The 12,792-nt window shown below is 56.5% G+C and overlaps 1 protein-coding gene across 1 annotated transcript; it reads left to right on the top strand.

The window, feature by feature from the left end:
- The first annotated feature begins 2,059 nt into the window (after window positions 1–2,059).
- On the top strand, window positions 2,060–12,685 carry LOC144954792 (uncharacterized). Its single transcript, XM_078885215.1, has 3 exons — window positions 2,060–2,472; window positions 3,787–3,976; window positions 12,366–12,685. The coding sequence occupies exons 2-3, from the start codon at window positions 3,802–3,804 to the stop codon at window positions 12,683–12,685; spliced, it is 495 nt and encodes a 164-aa protein (XP_078741341.1). The 5' UTR covers window positions 2,060–2,472; window positions 3,787–3,801.
- The last annotated feature ends 107 nt before the right edge of the window (window positions 12,686–12,792 follow it).

The raw sequence follows: 12,792 nt of genomic DNA, 5'->3' as shown, positions 1-12,792 counted from the left end.
AACCGGTTCCCTATCTCTTAACATCGCCCCATAGACTTCCTATGGGAACCGGTTCCCTATCTCTCCTATCTCTTAACATTGCCCCATAGACTTTCTATGGGAACCGGTTCCCTATCTCTTAACATGGGCGCACATCATCAAAGTGCGACACTATTTTTAAGGGCCCCCACGTAAGATGGCCGTCGTGTTGGCACGCGTCGCGAGTTGGTGACGTTAGAGGGTCCCCCTGCACGTGACCACCTCACTCCACAGCCCCCACCAGCGCTGTGTGTACCCCCCACGTGACCAACTTCCCCCACCGCCCCCACCCGCGCAGTTCCCCCTCCCCACGTGACCAACTTCCCCACCGCACCAGTGCCCCCCCTCCCCACGTGACCAACGTCCCCCACCGCCCCCACCCGCGCCGTACCTCCCCACGTGACCAACTTCCCCCACCGCCCCCACCCGCGCCGTACCTCCCCCCTCCCCACGTGACCACATTCCCCCACCGCCCCCACCCGCGCAAGTGCCCCACCCCACGTGACCAACTTCCCCCACCGCCCAGACCCGCGCAAGTGCCCCAACCCACGTGACCAACATCCCTCACGGCCCCCACCCGCGCCGTCCCTCCCCCCTCCCCACGTGACCAACTTCCCCCACCGCCCCCAGTGCCCTCCCCACGTGACCAACTTCCCCCACCGCCCCCACCCGCGTCGTCCCACCCCCTCCCCACGTGACCAACATCCCCCACCGCCCCAAGTGCCCCCCCTCCCCACGTGACCAACATCCCCCACCGCCCCCAGTGCCCTCCCCACGTGACCAACTTCCCCCACCGCCCCCACCCGCGCCGTCCCTCCCCCCTCCCCACGTGACCAACTTTCCCCCACCGCCCCCACCGCCCCAAGTGCCCCCCCTCCCCACGTGACCAACTTCCCCCACCGCCCCCAGTGTCCTTCCCACGTGACCAACTTCCCCCACCGCCCCAAGTGCCCTCCTCACGTGACCAACTTCCCCCACCGCCCCCACCCGCGCCGCCCCTACCCCCTCCCCACGTGACCAACTTCCCCCACCGCCCCAAGTGCCCTCCTCACGTGACCAACTTCCCCCACCGCCCCCACCCTCGCCGTCCCGCCCCCTCCCCACGTGACCAACTTCCCCCACCGCCCCCAGTGCCCTTCCCACGTGACCAACTTCCCCCACCGCCCCCACCCGCGCCGCCCCTACCCCCTCCCCACGTGACCAACTTCCCCCACCGCCCCCACCCTCGCAGTGCCCCACCCCACGTGACCAACATCCCCCACCGCCCCCACCCTCGCCGTCCCGCCCCCTCCCCACGTGACCAACTTCCCCCACTGCCCCCACCCGCGTCGTCCCACCCCCTCCCCACGTGACCAACATCCCCCACCGCCCCCAGTGCCCTCCCCACGTGACCAACTTCCCCCACCGCCCCCACCCGCGTCGTCCCACCCCCTCCCCACGTGACCAACTTCCCCCACCGCCCCCACCCGCGCCGTACCTCCCCCCCTCCCCACGTGACCAACTTCCCCCACCGCCCCCACCCGCGCCGTACCTCCCCCCCTCCCCACGTGACCAACTTCCCCCACCGCCCCCACCCTCGACGCCGCTCCCCCTCCCCACGTGACCAACTTCCCCCACCGCCCCCACCCGCGCCGTACCTCCCCCCCTCCCCACGTGACCAACTTCCCCCACCGCCCCCACCCTCGACGCCGCTCCCCCTCCCCACGTGACCAACTTCCCCCACCGCCCCCACCCGCGCCGTACCTCCCCCCCTCCCCACGTGACCAACTTCCCCCACCGCCCCCACCCTCGCAGTGCCCTCCCCACGTGACCAACTTCCCCCACCGCCCCCACCCTCGCAGTGCCCCACCCCACGTGACCAACTTCCCCCACCGCCCCCACCCGCGTCGTCCCGCCCCCTCCCCACGTGACCAACATCCCCCCGCCCTCCCCCCCCAGCGTCTATAAAAGGCGGAGGCGGCGACGGCGGCGGCTGTGGACGCGCGCGCCATCTCAGGGCGCTTCGCTCCCTCCGCCTGCGGCGCATTCCGCGGTGGCGGCGGAGGCGGTGGTGGTGGTGACGGCGGTGAGGGGGTTAGAGACAAGACACAAAGTAGTTCGCTCTTTGTGTTGTTGTTGGCTTTCCCCGGCCCTCTGCACACTCTGCTCGTCGTTTTTTTTATAATTATTTTTTTTTAGTTTTGCCGTCGATTGTCTTTGGCGGCCTCGAGTTTGATGAGCAGTAATTTGTTGATTCTGTAAGAATTTTTTTTTTGCTTTTTTTAAACTCCCCCTTCGGTTAGCAGCTATTATTTATTTATTTCCCCTGTGAGGCGGAGGGGGGAGCGTGACGTCGGAGCGCGCAAGGGCGTGACGTCATCGCGTCGGAGCACGCAAGGGCGTGACGTCATCGCGCAAGGGGGGGGGGCGGGAGCTCCGTCTGCTACGACCGCCGCCGCTTCACACGTGACCCAAGTAGGCGCGGCTTGTCGGGCGTGACGTAATTTTTTTGCTTCGCGAATATTATTGCATGACGTCATCGCGTCGGTGCACGCAGGGGCGTGACGTCATCGCGCAAGGGGGGGGGGAGGGAGTTCCGTCTGCTCCCATCGCCGCCTCTTCGCACGTGACCCAAGTAGGCGCGGCTTGTCGATCGTGACGTAAAATTTTGCTTCGGGTTATTGCGTGACGTCACCTAGCACGTTTGCATCGTCCGCGTGTCGTCATCAGGGCAAACATGCCCCTCTGCAATTTTGCGCTTGTGACGTCATCGCAAAACGAAACCACGCACGAGCGAGATGACGTCACGCGCATGCAAACGCTGCGAAATCTCCCGTCAGTGAAAACTTGACGCAGGCGACGTTTCGGGCACGGGACCTCCTTGTGATTTTTGAAGAGCAGAGAGAGGGGGGGCGGTGACACGTTGCCCCATGTGTGGATGACGTAATCGCGTATGGTATCTCCCGAAGGGCTTCACTTGTGGTGACGTCATCGCGCACTGGGCGCGGTGACGTCACGCAGGTTTTCTCGAGTTAAGAGCCCCCCCCCCCTCGGGTGCGCGTTGCCGTCATCGCGCGCGCTATGAGGGAATTTGCGCGGTGACGTAATCACGTACGCGTGGACCTTGACGTCAGCACGTTTTACTCTGCTGACGTCAGCACGCAGAGAGGCACTGGGGACCTCCCTCCTTGGCGTGTGACGTAATCACGTCGCGCCTCCCGTGTGTACACATCGCGGTAGTGACGTCACCGCGCACGGCTTCGGAAGTGACGCAATGACGTCTACGGCGTGTCGGGGGTATGAGGGGGGCGTGATTACGTCATCGCGTTTTTTTCCCCCCCCCCCATCTCCCCGCCGTGACGTCACCGCGCACGGCTTCGGAACTGACGCAATGACGTCTTCGGCGTGCAGAGGGAGTGGGCGTGGTTACGTCACCGCGTTCCCCCCATCTCCCCGCCGTGACGTCACCGCGCACGGCTTCGGAACTGACGCAATGACGTCTTCGGCGTGCAGAGGGAGTGGGCGTGGTTACGTCACCGCGTTCCCCCCATCTCCCCGCCGTGACGTCACCGCGCACGGCTTCGGAAGTGACGCAATGACGTCTACGGCGTGCCGGGTGTACGAGGCGGGGCGTGTTTACGTCACCGCGTTCCCCCCCCCCCCATCTGTGTGTGAGGCCGTGCTTACGTCACCACGTTCCCCCCCCATCTCGCCGCCGTGACGTCACCACGTTCTTGCCCCTCCCCCTTCCCCACCGATCCCCCCCCTTCCCCCCTCCCGCCTTAAAAGGCGCGCTCGGCCTCAATGGCGGCCGAAGGCGACGGCTGGAATCGCCCTCGGCAGGCAAGGCGCCAAGTCTCCGCCGCCGATGAGGTGAAGGAGGAGATGGACGCCGAGGAGGAGGAGGTGGCGATGGACGTGAAGAGGAGGAAGACGACGGAGACGACGGAGGAGGCGGTGGTGGAGGTCTCGAGCGGTGGTGAGTGAGTGGGTGGATGGTGGAGGTGGTGGTGAGTGGGTGGATGGTGGAGGTGGTGGTGAGGAGAGGGGGGGGGGAGAGCGACGTTTGTTTTGCGGGGCCGCGTGTGGCTGTGAGGGGATGGTGGTGGGGGTGGTGGCGTGGTGCAGCCTCGCAAGCCTCGCTCAACACTCACACACACACACTCTCTCTCATACACTCATCACTCACACACTCGTACACACACTCACTCAACACTCACACACTCACACTCACTCAACACTCACTCACACACTCATGCACTCACACTCTCACTCATACACTCATCACTCATACACTCACTCACTCTCATACACACACACTCACACACACTCGCTCACTCATACACTCACTCATACACTCACTCATACACTCACTCACTCATACACTCACACACTCACTCACTCATACACTCACTCATACACTCATACACTCACTCATCACTCACACACACTCTCTCACTCACTCGTACACTCAGACACTCACTCACACATACACTCACACACTCACTAATCACACACTCTCACACACTCACTCATACACTCACCACTCACTCACCCCTCACTCACTCATACACTCACCACCCACTCACTCATACACTCACTCATACACTCACTCACTAATCACACACTCACTCACGCACACACTCTCTCATACACACACACTCACTCATACACTCACCACCCACTCACTCATACACTCACTCATACACTCACTCATACACTCACTCATACACTCACTCATCACTCACACACACTCTCTCACTCACTCGTACACTCACTCACACATACACTCACACACTCACTAATCACACACTCTCACACACTCACTCATACACTCACCACTCACTCACCCCTCACTCACTCATACACTCATCACTCACTCATACACTCACTCTCTCTCATACACACACACTCAGACACACTCGCTCACTCATACACTCACCACTCACTCACTCATACACTCACTCACTCATACACTCATCACTCACTCATACACTCACTCTCTCTCATACACACACACTCGCACACACTCGCTCACTCATACACTCACTCAACACTCACTCACACACTCATGCACTCACACTCTCACTCATACACTCACCACTCACTCACACACTCACTCTCTCTCATACACACACACTCGCACACACTCACTAATCACACACTCACCACTCACTCACACACTCATGCACTCACACTCTCACTCATACACTCACCACTCACTCACTCATACACTCACTCACTAATCACACACTCACTCACGCACACACTCTCTCATACACACACACTCACTCGTACACTCACAAATCCTCACACACTCACACACACTCACACACACTCACTCATCACTCACACACACTCTCTCACTCACTCGTCACTCACTCATACACTCACTCATCACTCACTCATCACTCACACACACTCTCTCACTCACTCGTACACTCAGACACTCACTCACTCATCACTCACACACTCGTACACACACTCAAACTCACTCATCACTCACTCATCACTCACTCACACACTCACACTCACTCAACACTCACTCACACACTCATGCACTCACACTCTCACTCATACACTCATCACTCACTCATACACTCACTCTCTCTCACACACACTCACACACACTCGCTCACTCATACACTCACTCATACACTCACTCACTCACTAATCACACACTCACTCACGCACACACTCACTCATACACTCACAAATCCTCACACACTCACACACACTCTCTCTCATACACACACACTCTCACTCATCACTCACACACACTCTCTCACTCACTCGTCACTCACTCATCACTCACACACACTCTCTCACTCACTCGTACACTCAGACACTCACTCACACATACACTCACACACTCACTCATACACTCTCACACACTCACTCATACACTCACCACTCACTCACCCCTCACTCACTCATACACTCATCACTCACTCATACACTCACTCTCTCTCATACACACACACTCACACACACTCGCTCACTCATACACTCACCACTCACTCACTCATACACTCACTCATACACTCACTCATCACTCACACACACTCTCTCACTCACTCGTACACTCAGACACTCACTCACACATACACTCACACACTCACTAATCACACACTCTCACACACTCACTCATACACTCACCACTCACTCACCCCTCACTCACTCATACACTCACCACCCACTCACTCATACACTCACTCATACACTCACTCACTAATCACACACTCACTCACGCACACACTCTCTCATACACACACACTCACTCATACACTCACAAATCCTCACACACTCACACACACTCACTCATCACTCACACACACTCTCTCACTCACTCGTCACTCACTCATACACTCACTCATACACTCACTCATCACTCACACACACTCTCTCACTCACTCGTCACTCACTCATACACTCACTCATACACTCACTCATCACTCACACACACTCTCTCACTCACTCGTACACTCAGACACTCACTCACACATACACTCACACACTCACTAATCACACACTCACCACTCACTCACACACTCATGCACTCACACTCTCACTCATACACTCATCACACACTCATCACTCACACACTCATACACTCTCACCACTCACACACACACAACTCATTCACTCACACACTCACTCATACACACACCCCTCACACACTCACTCATCACTCACTCATACACTCACTCATACACTCACTCATCACTCACTCACACACTCACACTCACTCAACACTCACTCACACACTCCTCACACACTCATCACTCACTCATACACTCACTCATACACTCACTCACTCACACACTCACACCACTCACTCATACACTCACTCATACACACTCTCACCACTCACACACGCACTCACCCCTCACACACTCTCACTCATCACACACTCACTCATACACTCACACATACACTCACACACACTCTCACACTCATACACTCATACACTCACACACTCACTCATACACTCCACTCACACACTCGCTCACACTCACTCATCACACTCACTCGCTCCTCACTCACCCATACACACACTCATACACTCACACACACCCCTCACTCACTCAATCACACACACACACACTAACTCACTCACCCCTCACTCAATCACTCACTCATACACTCACACCCACTCACCACTCATCTCACTCATACACTCACTCATACACTCACCACTCACACACTCACACCACTCACTCATACACTCACTCATACACTCACCACTCACACACTCACACCACTCACTCATACACTCACTCATACACTCACCACTCACACACTCACACCACTCACTCATACACACTCTCACCACTCACTCACACACGCACTCACCCCTCACACACTCTCACCCCTCACATACACTCACACTCATACACTCACACACTCACACACCTTACTCACTCATACACTCACCACTCACACACACTCATCACTCACTCATCACACACTCACTCACACATACACTCACTAATCACTCACACACTCATACACTCACACATACACTCACACTCACACACTCACTCACACACTCACATACTCACTCATACACTCACACACACTCTCTCACTCATACACTCACCACTCAGACACACACTCACTCACCACTCACTCACACTCACTCACACTCACTCACACACTCACTCATCACACACTCACTCATCCATCACTCACCCCTCACACACACTCATCACACTCACTCACACACTCACCCCTCACTTACCAATCACACACTCACTCCTCACACACTCACCACTCACACACACACACTGACTCACTCACCCATCACGCACTCACACACACACTCACACACTCACTCACACACTAACTCACCACTCACTCATCACACACTCACACACACTCACCCATCACACACTCACTCACCACTCACTCACCCATCACACACTCACCACTCACACCACACTCACTCACCCATCACTCACTCACACACTCGCACACTCACCACTCACTCACCCATCACACACTCACCACTCACACCACACTCACTAACCCATCACTCACCACTCACACACTCGCACACTCACCACTCACTCACCCCTCACTTACCACTCACTCACACACTCACCCCTCACTCACTCACACACTCACTCACCCCTCACTCACCCCTCACTCACCCCTCACTCACCACTCACTCAGCACTCACTCACACACTCACCCCTCACTCACCACTCACTCAGCACTCACTCACACACTCACCCATGATTCACTCACCCATCACTCACTACTCACCCCTCACACACTCACTCACCCATCACACACTCACACACTCATCACTCACACACTCACTCATCACTCACTCACACACTCATCACTCACACACTCACCACACACTCACCACTCACTCGCACACTCTCACTCACACACTCTGCTCACACACTCACTCACACACACTCATACACTCACACTCACCCATCACTCATCACACACTCACTAATACACTCACACACTCCCATCACTCATCACACACTCACTAATACACTCACACACTCCCATCACTCATCACACACTCACTCACACACTCATACACTCACTCACACACTCACTCACACACACACACTCACCCCTCACTCACCCCTCACACACTCACTCACACACTCTCACTCACGCACTCACTCATACACTCACACCCATCACACTCACTTAGACTCACACATTCACCCACACACACTCAAACACCCCTCACTCACACACTCACTCACCCATCACTCAAACACACTCACACTCACTCACTCACTCACCCCTCACTCACCCCTCACTCACCCCTCACTCACCCCTCACTCACCCATCACTCACCCATCACTCACTCACACACTCACCACTCACACTCACACACTCACCCCTCACACACTCGCCACCCATCACTCACTCCTCACCCATCACTCACTCACCCCTCACTCACCCCTCACTCTCACTCACTCACTCACTCACCACTCACCCCTCACTCACCTCTCACTCACCTCTCACTCACCTCTCACTCACCACTTACTCACCCCTCACTCACTCGCACACTCACCACTCACCCCTCACTCACTCACCACTCACCACTGACACACTCACCCCTCACTCACCCCTCACACACACACTCACTCACACACTCACTCATACACTCACTTATACACTCACACCCATCACACAGTCACTCATACACACACTCATACACTCACCACTCACTCACACACTCACACACCCCTCACTCACACACTCACTCACCCATCACTCAAACACACTCACACTCACCCCTCACTCACTCACCCCTCACCCCTCACTCACCCCTCACACACACACTCACTCACACACTCTCACTCACACACTCACTCACACACTCTCACTCACACACTCACTCATACACTCACACACTCACCACTCACTCACACACTCACTCACACACTCACTCACACACTCACCACTCGCTCATACACTCACTTATACACTCACACCAATCACACACTCACACACACACTCACACACTCACCCACACTCACTCATACACTCACACACTCGCACACCCCTCACTCACACACTCACTCACCCATCACTCACCCCTCACCCATCACTCACCCATCACTCACCACTCACACTCACACACTCACTCACCCCTCACACACTCGCCACCCATCACTCACTCACTCCTCACCCATCACTCACTCACCCCTCACTCACCCCTCACTCACCCCTCACTCTCACTCACCACTCACTCCTCACCCATCACTCACTCACCTCTCACTCCTCACCCATCACTCACTCACCTCTCACTCACCACTCACTCACCCCTCACTCTCACTCACCACTCACTCCTCACTCACCTCTCACTCACACACACTCACCCCTCACTCACACACAATCACTCACCCCTTACACACTCACACACACTCACTCACCCCTCACTCGCACACTCACCACTCACCCCTCACTCACTCACTCACTCACCCCTCACACACTCACACACACTCACTCACCCCTCACTCGCACACTCACCACTCACCCCTCACTCACCCCTCACTCACTCACTCACCCCTCACTCACTCACCCCTCACTCACCCCTCACACACACACTCACTCACACACTCTCACTCACACACTCACTCATACACTCACTTATACACTCACACCCATCACACACTCACTCATACACACACTCATACACTCACCACTCACTCACACACTCACACACTCACACACCCCTCACTCACTCACCCCTCACTCACTCGCACACTCACCACTCACCCCTCACTCACCCCTCACTCACTCAACACTCACACACTCACCACTCACCACTCACACACTCACTCACCCCTCACTCACCCCTCACTCACCCCTCACTCACCCCTCACTCACTCCTCACTCACCCATCACTCACTCACCCATCACTCACTGACACTCACTCACACACTCGCCACCCATCACTCACACACTCGCCACCCATCACTCACTCACTCCTCACCCATCACTCACTCACCCCTCACTCTCACTCACCTCTCACTCACCACTCACTCACCCCTCACTCTCACTCACCACTCACTCACTCCTCACTCACCCCTCACTCACCACTCACTCACTCACTCGCCACTCACTCACCCCTCACTCGCACACTCACCACTCACCCCTCACTCACTCACCCCTCACTCACTCACCCCTCACTCACTCACCCCTCACTCAACACTCACACACTCACCACTCACCCCTCACTCACCCCTCACTCACCCCTCACTCACCCCTCACTCACCCCTCACTCACCCCTCACTCACCCCTCACTCACTCACTCACCTCTCACTCACCCCTCACTCACCCATCACTCACTGACACTCACACACTCGCCACCCATCACTCACTCACTCACACCTCACCCATCACTCACTCACCCCTCACTCTCACTCACCTCTCACTCACCACTCACTCACCCCTCACTCTCACTCACTCACTCACCACTCACACACCCACTCACCCCTCACTCACCCCTCACTCACCCCTTACTCACTCACTCACCCACTCCTCACGCACTCACCCCTCACGCACTCACACACACACACATCACTCACACACCCATCACACACTCACCCCTCACTCAGTTGTGGTGGTGAGTCTCACGCTCACCACGTTGTTGTTGTTGTGTGAGTCTCATGCTCACCACGTTGTTGTTGTTGTGGTGTGAGTCTCACGCTCACCACATCGTTGTTGTTGTTGTTGTGTGAGTCTCAGGCTCACCACGTTGTTGTTGTAGTGGTGGTGAGTCTCACGCTCACCACGTTGTTGTTGTTGTGGTTGTGTGAGTCTCACGCTCACCACGATGTTGTTGTTGTTGTTGTGTGAGTCTCACGCTCACCACGTTGTTGTTGTTGTGGTTGTGTGAGTCTCACGCTCACCACGTTGTTGTTGTTGTGGTTGTGTAAGTCTCAGGCTCACCACGTTGTTGTTGTTGTTGTTGTGGTTGTGTGAGTCTCACGCTCACCACGTTGTTGTTGTTGTTGTTGTTGTTGTGTGAGTCTCACGCTCACCACGTTGTTGTTGTTGTTGTTGTGTGAGTCTCACGCTCACCACATTGTTGTTGTTGTTGTTGTGTGAGTCTCACGCTCACCACGTCGTTGTTGTTGTTGTGTGAGTCTCACGCTCACCACGTTGTTGTTGTTGTGGTTGTGTAAGTCTCACGCTCACCACGTTGTTGTTGTTGTTGTGTGAGTCTCACGCTCACCACGTTGTTGTTGTTGTTGTGTAAGTCTCACGCTCACCACGTTGTTGTTGTGTGAGTCTCACGCTCACCACGTTGTTGTTGTTGTTGTTGTGTGAGTCTCACGCTCACCACGTTGTTGTTGTTGTTGTTGTGTGAGTCTCACGCTCACCACGTTGTTGTTGTTGTGGTTGTGTGAGTCTCACGCTCACCACGTTGTTGTTGTTGTTGTTGTGTGAGTCTCACGCTCACCACGTTGTTGTTGTTGTTGTGTGAGTCTCACGCTCACCACGTTGTTGTTGTGTGAGTCTCACGCTCACCACGTTGTTGTTGTTGTTGTCTCCCGCTCACCACGTTGTTGTTGTGGTTGTGTGAGTCTCACGCTCACCACGTTGTTGTTGTTGTTGTGTGAGTCTCACGCTCACCACGTTGTTGTTGTTGTCTCAGGCTCACCACGTCGTTGTTGTAGTGGTGGTGAGTCTCACGCTCACCACGTTGTTGTTGTAGTGGTGGTGAGTCTCAGGCTCGCCACATTGTTGTTGTAGTGGTGGTGAGTCTCAGGCTCACCACGTTGTTGTTGTTGTGGTTGTGTGAGTCTCACGCTCACCACGTTGTGGTTGTTGTTGTTGTGGTTGTTGTTGTTGTTGTGGTGTTTGTCTGCCAGGGGACCCGCCCCAGGGCCGTGCCGTCCACGGCCCCCGTCACCGCCCCCGGCACCGACGGAGCAGCGCCGGTGCCCCCGGGGCACACGAACCTCTGGGGGCCCTGGGGGCCCTTAAGGCCCTTGAGCCCAAGGGTGGGGTGGGAGGGGCCAGAGTGGAAGTGGGCGGGGCTTGCACGGCCAGGGGCGGGGCCAGGGCGGGTGGGGGCGGGGCTAAGGGCGGAGTGGGTGGGGCCAGAGTGGAAGTGGGCGGAGCCAGCTACGATGTGGGTGGGGCTTCGGGGAGGGATGGGCATGGCCAGGGGTGGTGGGGGCGGAGCTAAGGGTGGAGGAGGCGGAGCTTGTGGAGGGGTGGGCGTGTCCAGGGCGGGCGGAGGCGGGGCTAAAGGCGGAGGGGGCGGGGCCGGCTACGAGGTGGGCGGGGCCGGCG

Source organism: Lampetra fluviatilis, unplaced genomic scaffold (assembly GCF_964198595.1).
Source record: "Lampetra fluviatilis unplaced genomic scaffold, kcLamFluv1.1 SCAFFOLD_270, whole genome shotgun sequence".
In the NCBI taxonomy this organism is placed as follows: Eukaryota; Metazoa; Chordata; class Hyperoartia; order Petromyzontiformes; family Petromyzontidae; genus Lampetra; species Lampetra fluviatilis.
Note: the sequence above shows the minus strand (reverse complement) of the source record. Positions and strands in the feature narration are given on the sequence as shown.